The 18,934-nt window shown below is 39.2% G+C and overlaps 2 protein-coding genes across 9 annotated transcripts in view; one reads left to right on the top strand and one right to left on the bottom strand.

Moving 5' to 3' along the window:
* UCHL5 (ubiquitin C-terminal hydrolase L5) overlaps positions 1–16,849 on the bottom strand; it is a 64,188-nt gene extending 47,339 nt beyond the window's left edge. For 2 of the 6 annotated variants that reach the window (XM_037825129.1, XM_037825130.1), the window contains exon 1: positions 16,010–16,848. In XM_037825129.1, coding sequence (XP_037681057.1) covers positions 16,010–16,286 — 277 coding nt within the window. In that variant the 5' untranslated portion in view covers positions 16,287–16,848. Of the gene's footprint in view, positions 1–12,262; positions 12,525–16,009 lie in introns of those variants that run through there. The other 4 variants (XR_005215149.1, XM_037825131.1, XM_037825133.1 and 1 more) reach the window with 4 other exon arrangements.
* RO60 (Ro60, Y RNA binding protein) overlaps positions 16,468–18,934 on the top strand; it is a 36,849-nt gene continuing 34,382 nt past the window's right edge. The window contains exons 1-2 of one of the 3 annotated variants that reach the window (XM_037825128.1): positions 16,514–16,602; positions 18,712–18,843. The gene's annotated coding sequence lies outside the window, so the exon portion shown is untranslated. Of the gene's footprint in view, positions 16,603–18,711; positions 18,844–18,934 lie in introns of all 3 variants that reach the window. The other 2 variants (XM_037825127.1, XM_037825126.1) reach the window with 2 other exon arrangements.

Genomic DNA, 18,934 nt, shown 5'->3' with positions numbered 1-18,934 from the left:
CAAGATATTAAACACTAAAAAAAGAATCACTTAATGCAGACTTCCCTGACAGATTTACATTAAGTAAAAAGTTGAGAGAGAGGGAATCCAAGATGGCTGATTAGGGAGAGACTGGGCTCATTTTTTTTCCCAGAAAAACTCTGAGAGACAGAGAGAAACTGCACATAAAAATGTTTCTGGGGCTCTTGAGATTGGAGGGAGTGCTGTGCAACACCCGGGAAAGTGCAGGCAGAAGAGATGAAGAAGCTGCGGTAAGAGATTGTAATCCCTCAGCCCCGGCTCCTGGCATCCATACCCCACTATCAGGGCAGAAAGCTTTGGGGTGTCTAGTCCCTGGAGCGAGGGCCGCTGCACACTGAGAGGGACACAGAGTTTCATTATTCCAAGAACAAAGCAGGACACAGTCTAGCACTGTTCCAGTTTTTGGCCAGCAAAATTGGACTGCTGGGACCTTGGGTTTCAACCACCCAATCCAGATACTGCTACACTATTGTGTGGATTAGCTATTCTGCTAAGAATAGCCCACCTTCTGAGGGCTGAGAGGAACAGGTTGCCAAAGAGCACCATCAGCTGGCAGGCAAGGAAAGCATACCTCTAAGAGATGTCTAAAAGGCTTCTGGTTGAATAGGGCCATATGCTGGGCAGGCCAGGAAAGCACACCTTTGGGAAGCCCAATTAAAGGCTTCTGAGCATCTTTACCTGACCCTCTCCCCGGGATCCTGTGGAACTGGTACGTGCCCCCTTCGTGGGATCCTTACCCTGCCCTGGGTGGGGAAATACTGAGAAAGCAAGTGTCAAAGAAGAGCATTAATACCAAGCCAATCAAAACAAATTCTTAGACAAGAGAGAGAGAATCTGATCTTCAGAGTAAATTTACCAAGATAATCTGATGCCCAGATCTCAGCAAAAAATTACAAGCCATACCAAGAAACAGGAAAATATAGCCCAAACAAAGGAAAAAAATAAAAAGTTGGAAGAAATACAGAATTTGGAACTAATCAAAGATGTTCACACAAATATTATAAATCAATTCAAGGAGATGGCTAAAGAGATTAAGGAATATTAAGACACTTGGGAGCATAAAGAAGAATTTGAAAGCATGCAAAGAAAAATAACAGTTCTTACAGGAATGAAAGGAATAAAAGATGAAATTAAAATACACTTGGATGCAAACAACAGCAGATTTGAAGAAGCAGAAGGAACGACCAGTGTTCTAGTTTGCTAATGCTGCCAGAATGCAAAACACCAGAGATGGATTGGCTTTTATAAAAGGGAGTTTATTTGGTTACACAGTCACAGTCTCAAGGCCATAAAGTGTCCAAGGTAACACATCAGCAATCGGGAACCTTCACTGGAGGATGGCCAATGGCGTCCAGAAAACCTCTGTTAGCCGGGGAAGGCACTGTAGCCGGCATCTGCTCCAAGTTCTGGTTTCAAAATGGCTTTCTCCCAGGACATTCCTCTCTAGGCTGCAGTTCCTCAAAAATGTCACTCTTAGTTGCTCTTGAGGCAGTTGTTCTCTCTTAGCTTCTCTGGAGCAAAAGTCTGCTTTCAAAGGCTATCTCCAAAATGTCTCTATAAGCTGAAGCTCCTCTCTCAGTTCCAGTGCATTCTTCAAAGTGTCCCTCTTGGCTATAGCTCCTCTTCAAAATGTCACTCTTAGCTGCACTGAGTTCCTTCTGTTTGCCAGCTCATTTATATTGCTCCAGTGATTTAATTTAGACCCACCCTTAATGGGCGGGCCAACACATCCATGGAAATTATCCAATCAGAGTCATCACCCGCAGTTGGGTGGGGCACATCTCTATGGAAACACCCAAAGAATTACAATCTAATTAACACTGACAGGTATGCCCACACAAGATTACATCAAAGATAATGGCATTTGGGGGTACATAATACATTCAAACTGGCACAACCAGCAACCTACAAGACAAAGCATCTGAATTCAAACAGAAAAAAGAACAGACAGTAAGAAGAAGGGGAAAAACAGAGCAGGGTCTCTCAGAATTGACTGCAACATGAAGTACACAAACATTCACATCATGGGTGTCCCAGAGGCAAAGAGAAGGGAAAAGGCAGAAGGAATATTTGAGGAAATAATGGCTGAAAATTTTCCAACTCCTATGAAAGACATATATATCCATGTCCAAGAAGAGAGACATATTCCAAACCAAATAAATGTGAATACTGCTACTCCAAAACATATTCTAATCACACTGCCAAATGCCAAAGAAAGAAAATTCTGAAAGCAGTCGGAGAAAAGTGATTCATTACATACAAGGGATGCCTGATAAGACTAAATGCTGATTTCTCAGCAGAAACCACTCAGGCAAGAAGGCAATAGTATGATATATTTAAGATACTGAAAGAGAAAAACTGCCAGTTAAGAGTTCTGCATCCAGCAAAACTGTCCTTCAAAAATGAGGGAGAGTTTAAGATAGTCACAGATAAGCAATGCCATTACAGTAATAACACTGAATGTTAATGAGTTAAATTCCCCAATTAAAAAATAAATAAATAAAAGAGCCATCTATATGTTGTCTACAAGAGACTTACCTTAGACCCAAGCACACAAATAGGTTGCAAGTAAAAAGCTAAAAAACACACAAACAGTATCCAAAAAAAAAAAAAGCTGGGGTAGCTATACTATATTGGACAAAATAGACTTTAAATGCAACGCTGTTATAAGAGACAAAGAAGAACATTATATATTGATGAAAGGGCAATCCACAAGAAGAAATAACAATCATAAATGCATATGCACCTCTTCTAGTTTGCTAATGCTGCCAGGATGCAAAACACCAGAGATGGATTGACTTTTATAAAAGGGGGTTTATTTTGTTACACAGTTACAGTCTTAAGGCCATAAAGTGTCCAATGTAACACATCAGCAATTGGGTACTTTCACTGGAGGATGGCCAGTGGTGTCCAGAAAACCTCTGTTAGTTGGGAAGGCACGTGGCTGGCATCTGCTCCAAAGTTCTGGTTTCAAAATGGCTTTCTCCCAGGACGTTTCTCTCTAGGCTGCAGTTCCTCAAAAATATCACTCTTAGTTGCTCTTGGGGTGTTTGTCCTCTCTTAGCTTCTCCAGAGCAAGAGTCTGCTTTCATCAGCCATCTTCAAACTGTCTCTCATCTGCAGCTACTCTCTCAGCTTCTGTGCATTCTTCAAAGTGTCCCTCTTGGCTGTAGCAAGCTTGCTCCTTTTGTCTGAGCTTATATAGCGCTCCAGTAAACTAATCAAGGCCCATGCTGAATGGGCAGGGCCACAGCTCCATGGAAATTATTCGATGAAAGATCTCACCCACAGTTGAGTGATCACATCTCCACGGAAACATCCAATCAAAAGTCTCCAACCCTATCAACACCAATACCTTTCCTGCCCACACAAGACTGCATCAAAGATAACGGTGTTTGGGAGTACACAATACATCCAAACCAGCACAGCACTTAACCAGAGTGCCCCAAAATACACGAGGGAAACATTGGCAAAACTGAAGGGAGAAACAGATGTATCTACAATAATGCTGGAAACTTCAGTGCCCCACTCATACAAATAGCTAGAACATCTATTCAGAGGGTCAATAAGGAAACAGAAAATTTGAATAATTTGATGAACTAGGCCTAACAGATAGATACAGAACAATGCACCCCAAAACTACAGGATATGCATTCTTCTGAAGTGCCTATGGATCGTTCTCCAGGATAGACCACATATTGGGCCACAAAACAGTTCTCAATACATTTAAAAAGTCTGAAATTATACAAAGCACTTTCTGTGATGATGATGGAATGAAGCTGGAAATCAACAACAGGCAGAGAACTGGAAAATGCACCATTTATGGAGATTAAATGACACATTCTTGATCACTAGGTCAAAAAAGAAACTGCAAGAGAAATAAGTAAATATCTCAAAACAAATGAAAACAATACAGCAAAGGCAGTGCTGAGAGGGAATTTTATAACCTATAAGGCCTACATTAAAAAGGAAGAAAGAACTAAAATCAAAACCCTTACTGTACACCTAAAGGAACTAGAAAAAGAACAGCAAACTAATCACAAAGTGGGCAAAAGGAAAGAAATAACAAAGATGAGAGCAGAAATGAATGAAAATCTGAACAAAAAAATAGACAGATTCAAAAAAACCAGAAGTTGGTTCTTCGAGAGGATCAACAAAATTGACAAACCCTTAGCTAGACTGACAAAGAAAAAAAGAGAGAATATGCAAATAAATAAAATCAAAAACGAGAGGGGGGAAATTACTATTGACTATTGAAAAAATCTGTGATTTTTTACAGAAATAAAAAGATTGTAAGAGGATACTATGAACAACTTTTTACCAACAAACTAGACAACTTAGATGAAATGGACAATTTTCTAGAAACACACAACCTACAATGAACCAGAAGAAATAGAAAATCTGAACAAACCAATCACAAGTAAAGAGATTGAAACAGACATCAAAAACCTCCCAAACAAAGAAAAATCCAGGAACAGATGGTTTCACAGATGAATTCTACCAATCATCCCAAGAAGAATACCAATACTGCTCAAACTCTTCCAGAAAATTGAAAAGAAGGGAACTCGACCTGTTCCAGTTTGCTAAAGCTGCCATTATGCAAAATACCAGAAATGGATTGGCTTTTATAAAGGGATTTATTTGGTTACAAATTTACAGTTCAAAGGCCATAAAAGCGTTCAAACTAAGGCATCAACAAGAGGATACCTTTACTAAGGAAAGGCCGATGCTGTCCGAACACCTCTGTTAGATGGAAAGGCATGTGGCTGGTGTCTGCTGGTCCCTTCCTGCCGGGTTGCATGGTTTTTCAGCTTCTGATTCCAGTGGCCTTCTCTTTAAGCATCTGTGGGTTCTCAGTTAGCTTCTCCAGGGCAAACTCTGGGCTTCATTCTCTTAGCTTAGTAACTCCAAACATTTGGTTTTAACAGCTGTCTCCAAAATATCTCTGGGCATTTTTCTCTCTAAGCATCTCTGAATTCTCACTTAGCTTCTCCAGAGCAAACTCTGAGCTTCATCTCTTAGCTTAGCATCTCCAAACATCTTTTTGTCTGCCTCTCCAAGCATCTGGGTCTGTGCTGGCTCTGAGCTCTCTTAAGGACTCCAGTAAACTAAGTAAGACCCATCCTAAATGGGCAGGTTCACATCACCATGGAAATAGTTTATCAAAAGGTCTCACCCTCAGTTGGGCAGGTCACATCTCCATGGAAGCAACCTAAACAAAAGGTCCAACCCAACAATAGGTCTGCACCCACAAGACTGTATTAAAGAGCATGGCTTTTTATGGGGGTACATAACAGATTCAAACCAGCACACTACCTAACTCATGCTATGAAGCCAGCATCACTTAATATCAAATAAAGAAAGGAAAAGTACCATCTCTCTAATGAATATAGGTGAAAAAATCCTCAACAAAATAGTTGTAAATAAAATCCAAATGCTTATTAAAAGAATTATACACCATGATCAAGTGGGTTTTATCCCAGGTATGCAAGGGTGGTTCAACACAAGAAAATCAATTAATGAAATACACCACATTAACAAACCGAAAGGAAAAGAACCACATGAGAATTTCAACTGATGCAGAAAAGGCATTAGACAAAATCCAGCATGTTTTCTGGATAAAAATACTTTGGAAGATAGGAATAGAAGGAAACTTTCTCAATATTATAAAAGGCATATATGAAAAACCCACAGCTAACATTATACTCAATGGTGAAAGTCTGAAAGCTTTCCCATTAAGATCAGGAATAAGTCAAGGATGCCCACTGTCACAAATGTTATTCAACATTGTGCTAAAATTTCCAGCTAGAGCAATTAGGCAAAAAGGAAAACAAACAAACAAACAAACAAAAAATAGAGGCATCCAAATTGGAAAGGAAGAGGTAAAACTTTCACTATTTGCAGATGATATGATCCTATTCCTAGAAAGTCCTGAAAAATCTACAACAAAGCTACCAGAGTTAATAAACAAGTTCAGCAAACTGGCAGGATGCAAGATTAACAAGCAAAAATCATTGGTGCTTCTACATGCTAGTAATGACATTCTGAGGAAGAAATCAGGGAAAAAATTCCATTTACAGTAGACTGCTGGTTTGAATCTATTATGTATCCCACAAAAGCCATGTTCTTTCAATCCAATCTTGTGGGTACAGACTTACTGTGGGTAGATCTTTTGATTAGATTGTTTCCATGGGTGGGAACAATTGTGGGTGGGACCTTTTGATTAGATTATTTCCATGGAGATGTAGCCCCACCCATTCAAGGTGAGTCTTAATTAGTTTACTGGTAGTCCTCCATGAAAGGATAAAAGGCAGAGACATTTGGAAGAGAGCTCAGAGATGCTTAGAGAGAAAATGCCCAGAGACATTTTACAGCCAGCCACTGAAACCAGAAACAGGAGAGAAGCTAAGAGATGAAATCTAGAACTTGCCCCAGAGAAGGTAAGAGAGGACTCCCAGATGCTTAGAGAGAAATGCCCTGGGAGAAACAAACAAGAAAGCACAGGAGATGAGAGAGAGAAGCTAAGACAGAAGCTCAGAGACATTCTGGAGAAAGCAACGGAAACCGGAAGCTAACCTCAGGAGAGGCCCAGCAGATTCTGGCCATGTGCCTCCCCATGTGACAGAGGAACCTGAGATGCCATCAGCCTTTCTTCAGTGAAGGTATCCTCTTGTTGATGCCTTAGTTTGGACACTTTCATGGCCTTAGGACTGTAACTTTGTAATCTAATAAATCCCCTTTATAACAGCCAATCCATTTCTGGTATTTGCATTCTGGCAGCTTTAGAAAACTGGAACAAATAGCAATTAAAAGAATCAAATATCCAGGAATAAACTTAACCAAGGATGTAAAGGACCTGAATTCAGAAAACTGAAAAACATTGCTAAAGAAATCAAAGAAGATCTAAATAAATGGAAAGATATTCCGTGTTCATGGACTGGAAGCCTATATATTATAAAGATGTCAAGACTAACCAAATTGATTTACAGATTCAATGCAATCAATCAAAATTCCAACAGACTACTTTGCAGAATTGAAAAAGCCAATTGTCAAATTTATTTGGAAGGGTAAAGGTCCCTAAGCAGCCAAAAACATCTTGAAAAACAACAATGAAGTCAGAGGACTCTCATTTCCTGCCTTTAAAGCATATAACAAATCTACAGTGGTCAAAACTGTATGGTATTGGCATAAAGATAAACAATATTCACCAATGGGGTTGAAATTAGAATTCAGAAATAGACCCTCACGTATATGGTCAATTGATTTTGACAAGGGTGCGAAGTCCACCCAACTGAGACAGAGCAGTCTCTTCTATAGATGGTGCTGGGAGAACTGCATATCCATATCCAAAAGAATGAAAGAGGACACCTATCTCACACCTTATGCAAAATTTAACTCAAAATGGTTCAAAGATCTAACTATGAAAGCTAGAACCATAAAACTCCTAGAAGAAAATGTAGGGATGCATCTTAATGATCTTATGGTAGTAGGTGGTTTCTTAGATTTTATACCCAAAGCACCAGCAATGATAAAAAAGAAAAATAGATAAACAAGATCTTCTCAAAAGTGAGTAATTTTGTGCTTCAAAGGACTTTGTCAAGAGGGTAAAAAAGTAGCCAACTCAATGGGAGAAAATATTTGGAAACCAAATATCCGATAAGGGTTTAATAATCAGAATATGTAAAAAGCTCCTACAATTCAATGATAAAAAGACAAACAACCCAATTTAAAAATATACAAAAGACATGAATAGACATTTTTCCAAAGAGGATATTCAAATGGCTAAAAAGCACATGAAAATATACTCATTATCTCTACCTATTAGGGAAATGCAAATCAAATCTACAATGAGATATCATTTCACCTAACTAAAACAGAAAATTACAAGTATTAGCAAGGATGTAGAGAAATAGGAACATTTAATCACTGCTGGGAATGTAGAATGGTACAGCTGCTGTGGAAGAGAGTTTAGCGGTTCCACAGGAAGCTAAATATAGAACTGCCATAGATCCAGCAATATCGCTACTAGGTATATACTCAGAAGAACTTAAGGTAAGGACACAAACAGACATTTGCACACTGATTTTCATGGCGCATTATTCACAATTGCCAAAAGATGGAAACAACCCAGGTGTTCATTTCATCAACCAACGGATAAACAAAGTGTATTATATACATATGATGGAATATTATTCAGCTGTAAGAACATATGAAGTCTTGACACGTGACATCATCAATGAACCTTGAGGATTTTATGTTGAGTGAAGTAAGTCACACAAAAGGACAAATATTGTAAGACCTCATTAATATGAACTAAATATAACTAGCAAACTTATGGTGTTAATATCTAGGATACAGGTCACCAGATGGTAGAATGAAGGCAGAGAATGGGAAGCTGATATTTCATTTGTGCAGAATTTGTAATAAAGTTGACTGTAAATGTCTGGAAATGAAGAGGTTATGGTAGCACATTACAGTGGTGAAATAACAGCAATGATATGTGGGTACAACTATGTTTGAAAGGGAAAGTTCAGGGTCACGTATGTCAGAAGGAAATCCAGAGGATGAAACCTACAACTGTATAACATAATGAACCCTCTTGTGGACTATCAGTGTGGTCAGTAGTACAAATATAAGAATTTTCTTCCATGAATTAGAACAAATATACAATACTATAACAAGGTGTTAATAATAGGGTGGTATATGGGTAATAATATACCTAAAGCAAACTATAGACTGTTTGACTCCACTTACATAAACTGTAATATAAATAAATTTATAGAGGAGGAAAATGTGCTTGCTCTGACAGAAATAGATTAGTGACTATGTAGGGCTAAAGAAGGATAGTAGGATTGAGAGGTGACTGCCTAGGGGTACAGGATTTTTCTTTTTGGAGTGGTGAAAATGCTCTAGAATTGGTTTTTTTAAATGCAATTTTATTGAGATATATTCACACAACATATAATCCATCCAAAATATGCAATCAGTGACTCACAGTATCATCATATAGTTGTGCATTCATCGCCACAATCAATTTTAGAACATTTTTGTTACTCCAAAATAAAAATAAAATAAAAATTTTTAAAAATCCCAAACCATCCCATACCCCTTTTATGCCCTAGCCAATTATATATATTTTTCGTCATTATTTTAATACTCATTTGCCCATCCACTGGGTAAAGGCAGTGTGAGCCACAAAGTTTTCACAATCACATGGTCACACAGTATAAGCTATGTAGTTATACAATCATCTTCAAGAATCAAAGCTATTGGGTTGCAGTTCAACAGTTCCAGATATTTCCTTCTAGCTATCCCAATACACTAAAAACTAAAAAGGGTATTTATATAATGCATAAGAATATCTTCCAGAGTGACCTCTTGACTCTATTTGAAATCTCTCAGCCACTGAAACTTTATTTCGGTTCATTTCTCTTCCCCCTTTTGGTCAACACTTTCTCAATTTCATGATGCCAGGGCTAGGCTTATCCCTGGGAGTCATGTCCCATGCTGCCAGGGAGACTTACTCCCCTAGGAGTCATGTCCCACATAGGGGGAGAGGGGAGTGAGCTTATTTGCAGAGTTGGCTGAATGAGGGAGGCCACATCTGAGAAACAAAAGAGGTTTTCTGAGGGTGACTCTTAGGCATACTCATAGGTAGGCTTCGCTTCTCCTTTGCAGAAGTAAGTTTCATATGGGCAAGCCCCAAGATCAAGGGCTTGGCTTATTAAATTGGGAGTTCTTAATGCTTGAGGGACAATCCGGAGTTCCCCAGGTGGGGAAGTTTAATACTTCCACATTTTTCCCCATTCTCTCAAGGAGACTTTGCAAATACTTTTTTATTTCTAGAATTGATTTTGGTGATGAATGCACAACTCTGAACATACTAGAAGACACAGATTGTACACATTAAATGGGTTGTATGATATGTGGATTTATCTCAATAAAACTGCTTTAAAAAGAAAAAATTGGAAGAGGTTTAATGAATTTAATGAATTGCTGATATTTGCCAAACACTCTTTATGTGCCAAACATGGTAAAGGCCCTGGCAAAGACAGATAATAATAAACTATTTCACAATACTGAAGAACCTCAAAACCTAGTAGGAGACAAGCACATGCAACTCAAAGGCATTAATTGCATATAAAAGGTACATAGGACATGTTCTAGAAGTTCAGCTCATTACTATCTGTCTTGATCAGAAAAGCTTCGGTGAATAGGTGAACTGGGATGTAAATAGGGTGGCCATATAACTTGTCATGCAAACCAGAACACAGTTCCAAAATGAAAGGAGATACTAAAATTGAAATAAGTTTTGAAACAAATATGTATTGACTAACAGATTTGTATTAAAATACTGGTGGGTCTATAAAATAATTCTATTCAAAAATAATTTTCTTAAAAAAATACCTGGAGTCTTCCTCTCCAAGGAAAATACCCTAGAGGGGCTCTCTTAAAACTGTTGCCACTGGCCCTGCAGTGAGGCATTGCAAATGCCTACTTGACCAAAAGGGGAAAAAAAAGAAAGGTAATAAGCTGAGGTCACAGTGGCTGAGAGATCCCAAATAGAGTCGAGAGGCTATCCTGGAGGTTTCTCTTATGCAAGCTCCAGCTGCACATTCCAATTGGTCACAGCATGCCATGCCCTTACCAAAAGTAGTCCCCAAATACCTAGGTCCCTACCTGATATTCTGTAGAAGATGCACTCACTAAGTTTTATCTTTCAGTAACTTAAATTCACCAGGGTGTTCCTATACCAGACAAGTCCTAAAACCCAGAGGCAATAGCCTCTTTAAGATCAAGTATCAGATGTGATCCCCTTCCCCATACTGTCGACACCCCCTTTAATATGAACAAGTTAGGGTGCTCACTGCCTAGACACCCCTGAAGATGGAGAAAGAGATTAAGTGAAAGGAAGGAGTAGCAATAAACAAGATAAGATTAAACAAAAGTCTATGAATACTGAAACTTTATACAATTATACATAATTACATATATATCTATTTGGATACTAGGGTGTTGGAACGGCTGGAAGGAGGTAAATGACATGGTGGAACTGAAACCTATAGCATCCCTTGGGATTTGCTCTATAGCTACTCGTTGAATTGTGCCTTGAAGGTCTTCAACTTTCTGTATATACCTTGTATTGCACAATAAGGAAAGAACTGAAATTATGAAACTGTAACCCATAACAATTTTTGAAATTACCTATATGACTGCTTGTTGAGCTGTACATGAAAAGATGACACCTTTCTGTATGTATGTTATATTTTACAATAATGGAAATGGCTGAAGTTGTGGAACTGAGCCATGATATTCTTTGAGATTTGCTCTCTAACTATGTGTGAAATCATACATTGAAAGCTATCACTGTTATCTATATATGTTAAAAGTTCACAATTTAAAAAATGGAAAAAAAAAAAAAAAAAAAACCCATCCTCTGAAAAAGGGGAAAAAAACAAAACAAACAAAAAAACTACTGCCAGTACCTTAAATCTAACTAACAGTTAAGTCTGCTATCCCCTCCCAGATGACTCTGATGATTTGATTCGCATTTCCCTTAACCTTAACAAGTTTACCAGACAGTGAGGATGGACCCCAGCTTCTGCACCTCCCATGCATAATACCCCCAGGTATCTTTCCTATCCCCATTCTCAGTCATTCTATGGCACAGACAAATGCCATTTGGCTGGTGGCGTGAACAAAATGGACCAACTTGTTTGAAGACCCTCACGTAGTCTCTCCAAAAACAAGGACTAGACTTAAAGTTGAAGGCATTGTTGATTGTACCTCCAAGTGAACAGATCCTCATTATGAGGCACCCCAAAAACTGTAAACAATGTTTTCTTCCAAGGACACCATGTGCACCATCATGACTATCCATTTACCTCTTACACAATGCCAGGCATTAGTTTGTCTCTCTCCTCAAAACAAGGTGACATGCACCTTAGGGGTGGTCATAACAGACCTTTGAGTGTTTATGGAAACACCCTCTTGATCCCAGAAGGCATTCAGATCTGTCCCAATTTATGGGCCAGAGTTATTACAGATGTTGGAAATACCCTAGACTTCCTCCTTGCAGGCCAAGGAATCTGTGCAATCACAACTGCTAATATATCCTGCTATACCTGGAATAATGCCTTGAGCGAAGAGGAAAGGACAATACAAAAACTGAAGGAGAAAGGCACTTAGTTTCCTACTATAAACATTCTAATGAACAAATTGAACAGATTTGGTACCAGACCTGCCAGTGAAATTAACCAGAGCAGCTGAGGGTGTAGCATATTTTGTGTAGAAAGAAAGGGTAGATACTGTTGCGAGAAATCCTCAATGGATTTCTTCTGTTTCTGCACATCTTCTGAGCAAGAGGCATTACCAGTCTTGTTCCGGACTACATTTTCAAGGATGTTTGTAGTAATCAGATTTCAAAGATACAGTGTCTTCCTCTTGGGTAGACAGAAAACTTGTTTGCTGACCTGGATAATAAAGATGTCTCCCTAAAGGCAAAGGTTAAACAGGTTTGCTAGCATGCCCTTTGTAAAATAGGGCGTTCCTTAAACTCAGAGTTCCTCAGCTTTCCATGCCCATGAACTTGTAGGACAAGAGAACTGTTGCGATCATGAAGTTCATGATCCCCCCTGTGCTGTACTACAATCCTTTATCTCCAATCCAGAAGTTTCTGCCAACATCTATAAACTATGGCAGGCTAACTTTTAGTTGGCAAGCAAGCTAAAATCTAACACACTTCATAATTCTTAACAAATGTTGGATTAAACTTTGTTAAATGCTTTTTGCATCTGATATGTTTTTGTTGTTTTTTTTTTAGTTTGTGAATTTGGTGAATTACACTGATTTTCAAATGTTAAACCAACCCTGAATTCCTAGGATAAACCCTGCTTAGTCATGAAGCATTGTTCTTTTATTATTGGATTCCATGCGCTAAAATTTTTAGAATTTTAGCATCTATGTTGATGAAAGATAAGGTTCGAAGTTTTCTTTTTGTATCTTTGTCTGGTTTTGGTGTCAGGGGTAATGCTGGTCTCATAGAATGCATTGGGAAGTATCCTTTCTTATCTAATTTTTTAGAAAAGTTTTTCTTAGAATGGGTACGATTTAGTCTTAAATATTTTATAGAATTTACCAGTGAAGCTGTATTGGCTAGTTTTTTCTGTGGGAAGATTTTACTGTAAGTTTTCAATTTCTTTAATAGACATACTAGTTATCTACTAGATATAGTATTACACTTTTATCATGTATTATTTACTAATTTACTGATAATATTATCAGATATATTAATAGATATTCTGGTTATTTCTTGAGTGAGTTTTGATAATTTGTTTTTAAAGGAATTTGTACATTTCACTTAAGTTGTAGAATTTAATGGCATAAAGTTGTTCATATTTCCTTATAATCCTTTTAATACTACAGAATCTGTGGTGAGGTCACTTCTCTTATTCCTGATATTGGTAATTTATGTCTCCTCTCTTAGTTTTCCTGATAAGACTGGCTATAGATTCATCAGTTTTATTGATCTTCTCAGAAAACAGCTCTTGGTTTCAGTGGTTTTTGCCATCTAATTTGTTTCATTGATTTCAACTCTGATTTTTATTATTTCCTTTCTTCTGTTTACCTTAGGTTTAATTTCCTCTTCTTTTTCTAGTTTCTTAAAGTGGAAGCTGGGGTCACTGACTAGTTGCAGGAAAGACAAATCCTGTCCCTGTTATTCCATCTTGGCTGGGAGTTTACAGCTATTATTTTGATTGGTAGACTATTACAGCTTGTTTGGTGCATTTATGTATTGTGTATGGACTACAACCAATTAAAGTATACTGCTCCATAGGTTTTTTAAATTTAATAAGAACTTTGTTTTACCATTTTACACTCCAACAAAATTTTTGTCTATATTATTTAATATAAATATATAATTTAAATATAATTTATATATCCACTGCAAATGCAAAAAACTTCTCCTCTGATGTTGAACTTTTAAAATGAACTTATAATAGCCTTCACAATGCAATCAGATGTTTCACTTTTGAGAAAACGCACTTACAAAAGCTTTTTTAAAACCATGAATTGAAAGAAAACAATTGGAATAAACTGTTTTCTCCTTGTAGCATCTAATGAAGACAAAATTAACTATCATTTAATGGAATCAACCAATTAACAGCTATTGCTTCATTTTTCATATGTGCAGGTGCAGAAAGTACATTTACATATCATTCTCTGAAGCATGATTTTATTTAAATAATTTTCAATTCCAAGCTTTCTGTCCATATGAAAATGAAGGAAAAGCTGTTAATTAATTGGATTACTTTTAAAAATAAAGTTACCTAGTATAATATTTCTTTAAGTTAACTTTAATTTGTCATAATAGTTAAGGTTTTAAAGGTAAAATTTTTATGGTTAAGCCTACAGATACCACAAACTCAGTGTATGTCAAAAACTGAACCATTTTCTCGTCCATCAAACCGGCTCTTCTCTTATACTTCACCAGCCACCCAAGTTAGAAACCATAGTCATTTTTGCTTCTCTTTTTCAATCAGTCAGCAGTCCTGTTGATTTTAATTCAGCGAAACTAGTGAATCTACCACCTCCTCTCTAACACACTACTTAACCGTTTGGCCAAGCACCTACTTTGACAATTTTAGGAGACTTCTAGCTGCTTCTCTCACTTCATTCCAATCTTCCCTGCACATTACAAGCATAGTAAATCTTTCTTATTTATAAAAATAATCATGTCATTACCCCATTCAAATATCTTTGACAGCTAAGATCCCAGTGACTAGAGGGCAATCCAAACTACATGACATACAATCTAGCCTCAGTTTATCTTTTCAGTTTCAGAATCAAATACTCCTGTCCATTATGTTTTAATCACTTTGCTAGCTGTTCCCTAAGTCATATGTTTAATGTCACTACTATTCTGGCTTTTCCTTCTGCCTGTGCTCTTCCATGACCTGTGTTCTTATAACACTTTGTATATACTCTAATACAGCAGTTAACATACTGTATTATAGCTTGGCTGTCAGTTCTTCAGAACAGTAGTCATGGTTTATTGACCTGAAAAAAAATCCCAATATCTAGCAATGTGCCTGAAATATAGCAGATAAACAATGTATCCTTGATGAATAATTCTAAATGTTTACTACGTAAATAGACAATATATCAATGTTTAATTTTTATCCCAAGTACAAGTTTTAACATAATAGCTTGAATCAATACTTGAAGAAATGTAACAGATGTAAAATAAATTACTGTCCAAAGAAGAGATTAGGAACAAGAGGAACGGAGAAGGATAAAAAGCAAACTGTTGATTATTTAGGATGGAAGTCAAGGAACATAGCCAGAGAAATTATGGGAAAAGCATGTGGCCTCTAGTCTAGAGAGCTAGCTCAAGAAAACACTTGGGAAGCCAAAAATGAGCAGGGAGCAGAAAAACTAGCGAAGTGGGCTATCAGTCCCGTGCAGTCAGCGTATGCGAAGGTCTTGCAGAGCTGCTCAAACATTAAAGGTTCCTGGGCGGCTTGGCTTTTAGACACCCCACCCTCGAGAAGGCACACCCTTAGCTGGCTTTTCAAGCAGCACGGATGCCTGAGAGCCGCACCTGGGTGCTCAGGCCCGGGATGGGGAGCGCACCGCAGAGAAGTGCCGGCAGGAAGGAAATGCTGTGTTCTTAAGGGGTTGGGGGAGACGTTCAAGTCGAGTGACAAGTATATTCTGAGTGCCAAGTCCTGAGCATACATCGGAGTACAGGACAGACACGGTCTTTGCCCTCGTGGCGTGGCTCCGAAAAGGACCGTGAAATCTCAACTGCCCGGTGCTGAAGAGGAGGGCGCGGGAGCCCTGCATTTTCCCCCTCCCGGACTCCAGGTACCTGAAGCCACCTCCTCTTAGTAGACAGGCGGCAGCGGCTGCGGTGAACCCCTCCATGCCGTGCTTGGGCCTCCTCCCGTGACCCCCGGCCCAGGACGGTCCCCTTGGCTCTCACCGAATCCTTTAATGAGCTCGGTGAAGACCCCGGGGTCGCTTTCCATGAGGCACCACTCCCCCGCATTGCCCGTCATGGCCCCGGCCGCACGCCGCCCCGCTCCACCTCTTGCTCTCAGCCGCCCCCCACACAAGCTGCTGCCGGTCACAGATCTCGGCAAACCCGCCGCTGAGCTCGTCAACCCCACGTCACCCCGCCTACTTCCCGACAGCCTCCGGGCGCCGTCACCTGCAGCGCGACAGAGAGAAGGAGGACGCTCTAGCCACCCAAGAGACATCGAAAACCTTCCTATGCCTTGCAGAACCCGTAGCGGATTCGGAAGGGACCGGAGCCTGAAAAGAAAGGGCGGGGGTTCTGAGCGCCGAAGGAAGCAACATCCGGGATCCACGCCAGGCTGGAGGGAGGGCGGGGCAAGAGAGGAGGGGCGAGGCTCGATCCCGGGAACCGAAGCTGGGAGTCCTGGCGGCCGTAGAAGTGGAGAAGTCGCTGCTTGTCGGCCGCCGACTCCTGTCGTTTCTCATATCGCTGTGCAAGGCTTCTCCCGGTGGCGCTGCGGAGCCGAAAGGCCCGTTGGAGTGTCGGCTGCCAAACAGGTGAGGAAGCTGCAGGAAGCTGGCTGGGGGCCCTTTGTGCGGTCTGAGCGGCCCCGGGGACGCACAGAGTCTGCCCGGTCCTCCAAATACCTCATCCGGTTCCCAGCGGCAATGGCTGGGGCAAACACTTCGCCAAACCAACGTCTCCCCTTCCCCCCTTCCCTTTCTCTGTGCCGTGCCCATTTTGCGTAAGCGGGACCGGCATCGCTTTAGAGTTATCCTCGAGTGGGCCTTTCGTGACTTCGGACTTCTCGGGCTTCAGCTTGCATAGCTTCCCGTAGGCCGGCAAACGGAGAGTATTCTTTACTCCTCCTCTTCCTCCTTCTCCCCTGGCTTCTGCGCGGAGGGGCGTTGCCGCCGATCCGGGGTTTGGGAAGAAGAATCTTTGCGGGAAGATGGAAGGCGAGTTTACCCTAGAGGGAGTGACGAGGGAGAAGGGAAAGACCTGCCCCATGGTCCATGGTGACGATAGGTGTAAGGGGATCCGATTCTCCAAAGGAAAATGAAGTTGAAGAAACGTTCCAAGACTGTATGGTGATGAGTTAAACCAAAAATGGCTCTCTTCACTGTATCATTAAATCTCCCTCATTCAACAAGCTCTTACAGAATACTATAGTGTTAAGATTAAAAATTTTAAGTGTGTGTTTATGCATCATTCCTTAAAAGCCACGAGTTCCAAGAAGGTCCTTTGGCTTCCAAAAACAGTGTTTTAGTGGGTAAAACTCAGATTCCTCGTTTCTCAAACAGGTGACCTGTACCTTGGAATTAGGGAGCATTGTGCTAAAGATTCTTGTGAAGCCACAAAATAAACATGGTAAATTTTACTGAAGGAGACAATAACAAAACTTTTATTTTAAAACAAGGATGACTGTTTTACGAAGTAAAAGCGAAAATTTGTATGAAGTGTTAGATTAAAAAAAATAACTTGAGCCTTCAAAAACTTTCTCCCTGGGAGAATCTGTCCTCAAACTGTGGGGCCAGTGTTCAGAATCTTCCCTTGAGATAGGTAAATGGAAAAATTTGAGAGGCAAGAGAGTCTAGCCTTCGTTTCTTATAAACCATACTGAGAATGATTGGCATTAGAGCCAAAGCAGTTTGTGGTGATCTGTGGAACTTTTTAACCTGGAGTATTGCTGTGAACATGGAAATGCTTTCTGTGCTAAATAAAATACATCAAAACTTTTATTTGATACCCAACTTAACATGGTATTTATTGTAGAAAGACTAAAACAAAAATTTATCCTTTGGTACAATCTAGAAGTAATCAGAATTGGGTGAGGAGGAGAGAACTAAGATTTTTTTAATTGTGTTCACATTAGAGTTCACATTTAAATCTAGGTTTCTTATCTTTGATAAAATAAGATCTGGCAACTCTAGGCCCATACCACATGGCAGCCAGGTGGCAAGAAGTTCATATATTGGCTGCTCCGTTCAGAATGGCATGCCCTCATATGTGCCAGTTCTTTATCATTTCCTATTGTACCACACTTGATTTGATCCACTCATTCCCATTACCTATCTGTATGATATAGGTATTTGAATTTATGATCCCAGTTTTTGCAGTATTGTTTATTAAAAACTTCTTGTACTCTCTCAAAGATATGAATAAACTTTGACTTCATTAAAAGAAAAAACTGTAAATTTCTGACTTCTTGGGATGAAAGGTAGCATTTTCAAATAGCAAATTATCAAGAAACCTTGGAAACATTCAGAGGTGTAAATATGAGAAAAATGTGTCGATCATTGGGAATAATAGTACTGGTAAAAGATATTGTAAATGCTCAGTTCTAATTGTGAAGCAGAAACAAGTGCTATTGTATATTGTGTTTTACTAACATTTACTGATATTGCATTCTAAATTAAGTCAAGAAAGAGAAATGAACAATGTATAAGATTTTCACAACCAACTTCAAATTGTGGCCATTCTTTTAAATTCATTGATCTGTTTAATTTTTCCACCAAATTTTAATCTATACAAGTTTAATACAGCTCTAGCTGTAGAAATTATTTGGAATAGTGCACTGGAAGAATACTGGCTAGGCCAGGCCAACTCAAAGAAGAATTAACTATTTTTGTATTAATCTGGATTTACAACGTTTGATTATTCAGGAGGGGATTAAATGATTGCTGGATGATCAGGCTTTGACCTCACTCACTGCCCAACTGCCTTCTAAACCAGTGATAATGGAACTGAAGCTTTGAGGAAGGAGATGGTGGCAGTTGGGAAAAGAAGAAATTAAGGTGCTGCATCTATCTATATGTATCTCTTATTGCTTTCTAACATCAAATATAAAAGATAAAGGGCCAAATGTCATTTTGCATTATCTAGCTA

This window comes from Choloepus didactylus, chromosome 2 (genome assembly GCF_015220235.1).
Source record: "Choloepus didactylus isolate mChoDid1 chromosome 2, mChoDid1.pri, whole genome shotgun sequence".
NCBI classification, from domain to species: Eukaryota; Metazoa; Chordata; class Mammalia; order Pilosa; family Megalonychidae; genus Choloepus; species Choloepus didactylus.
The sequence above is the reverse complement of the archived record's forward strand: the minus strand, read 5'-3'. Positions and strand labels throughout refer to the sequence as shown.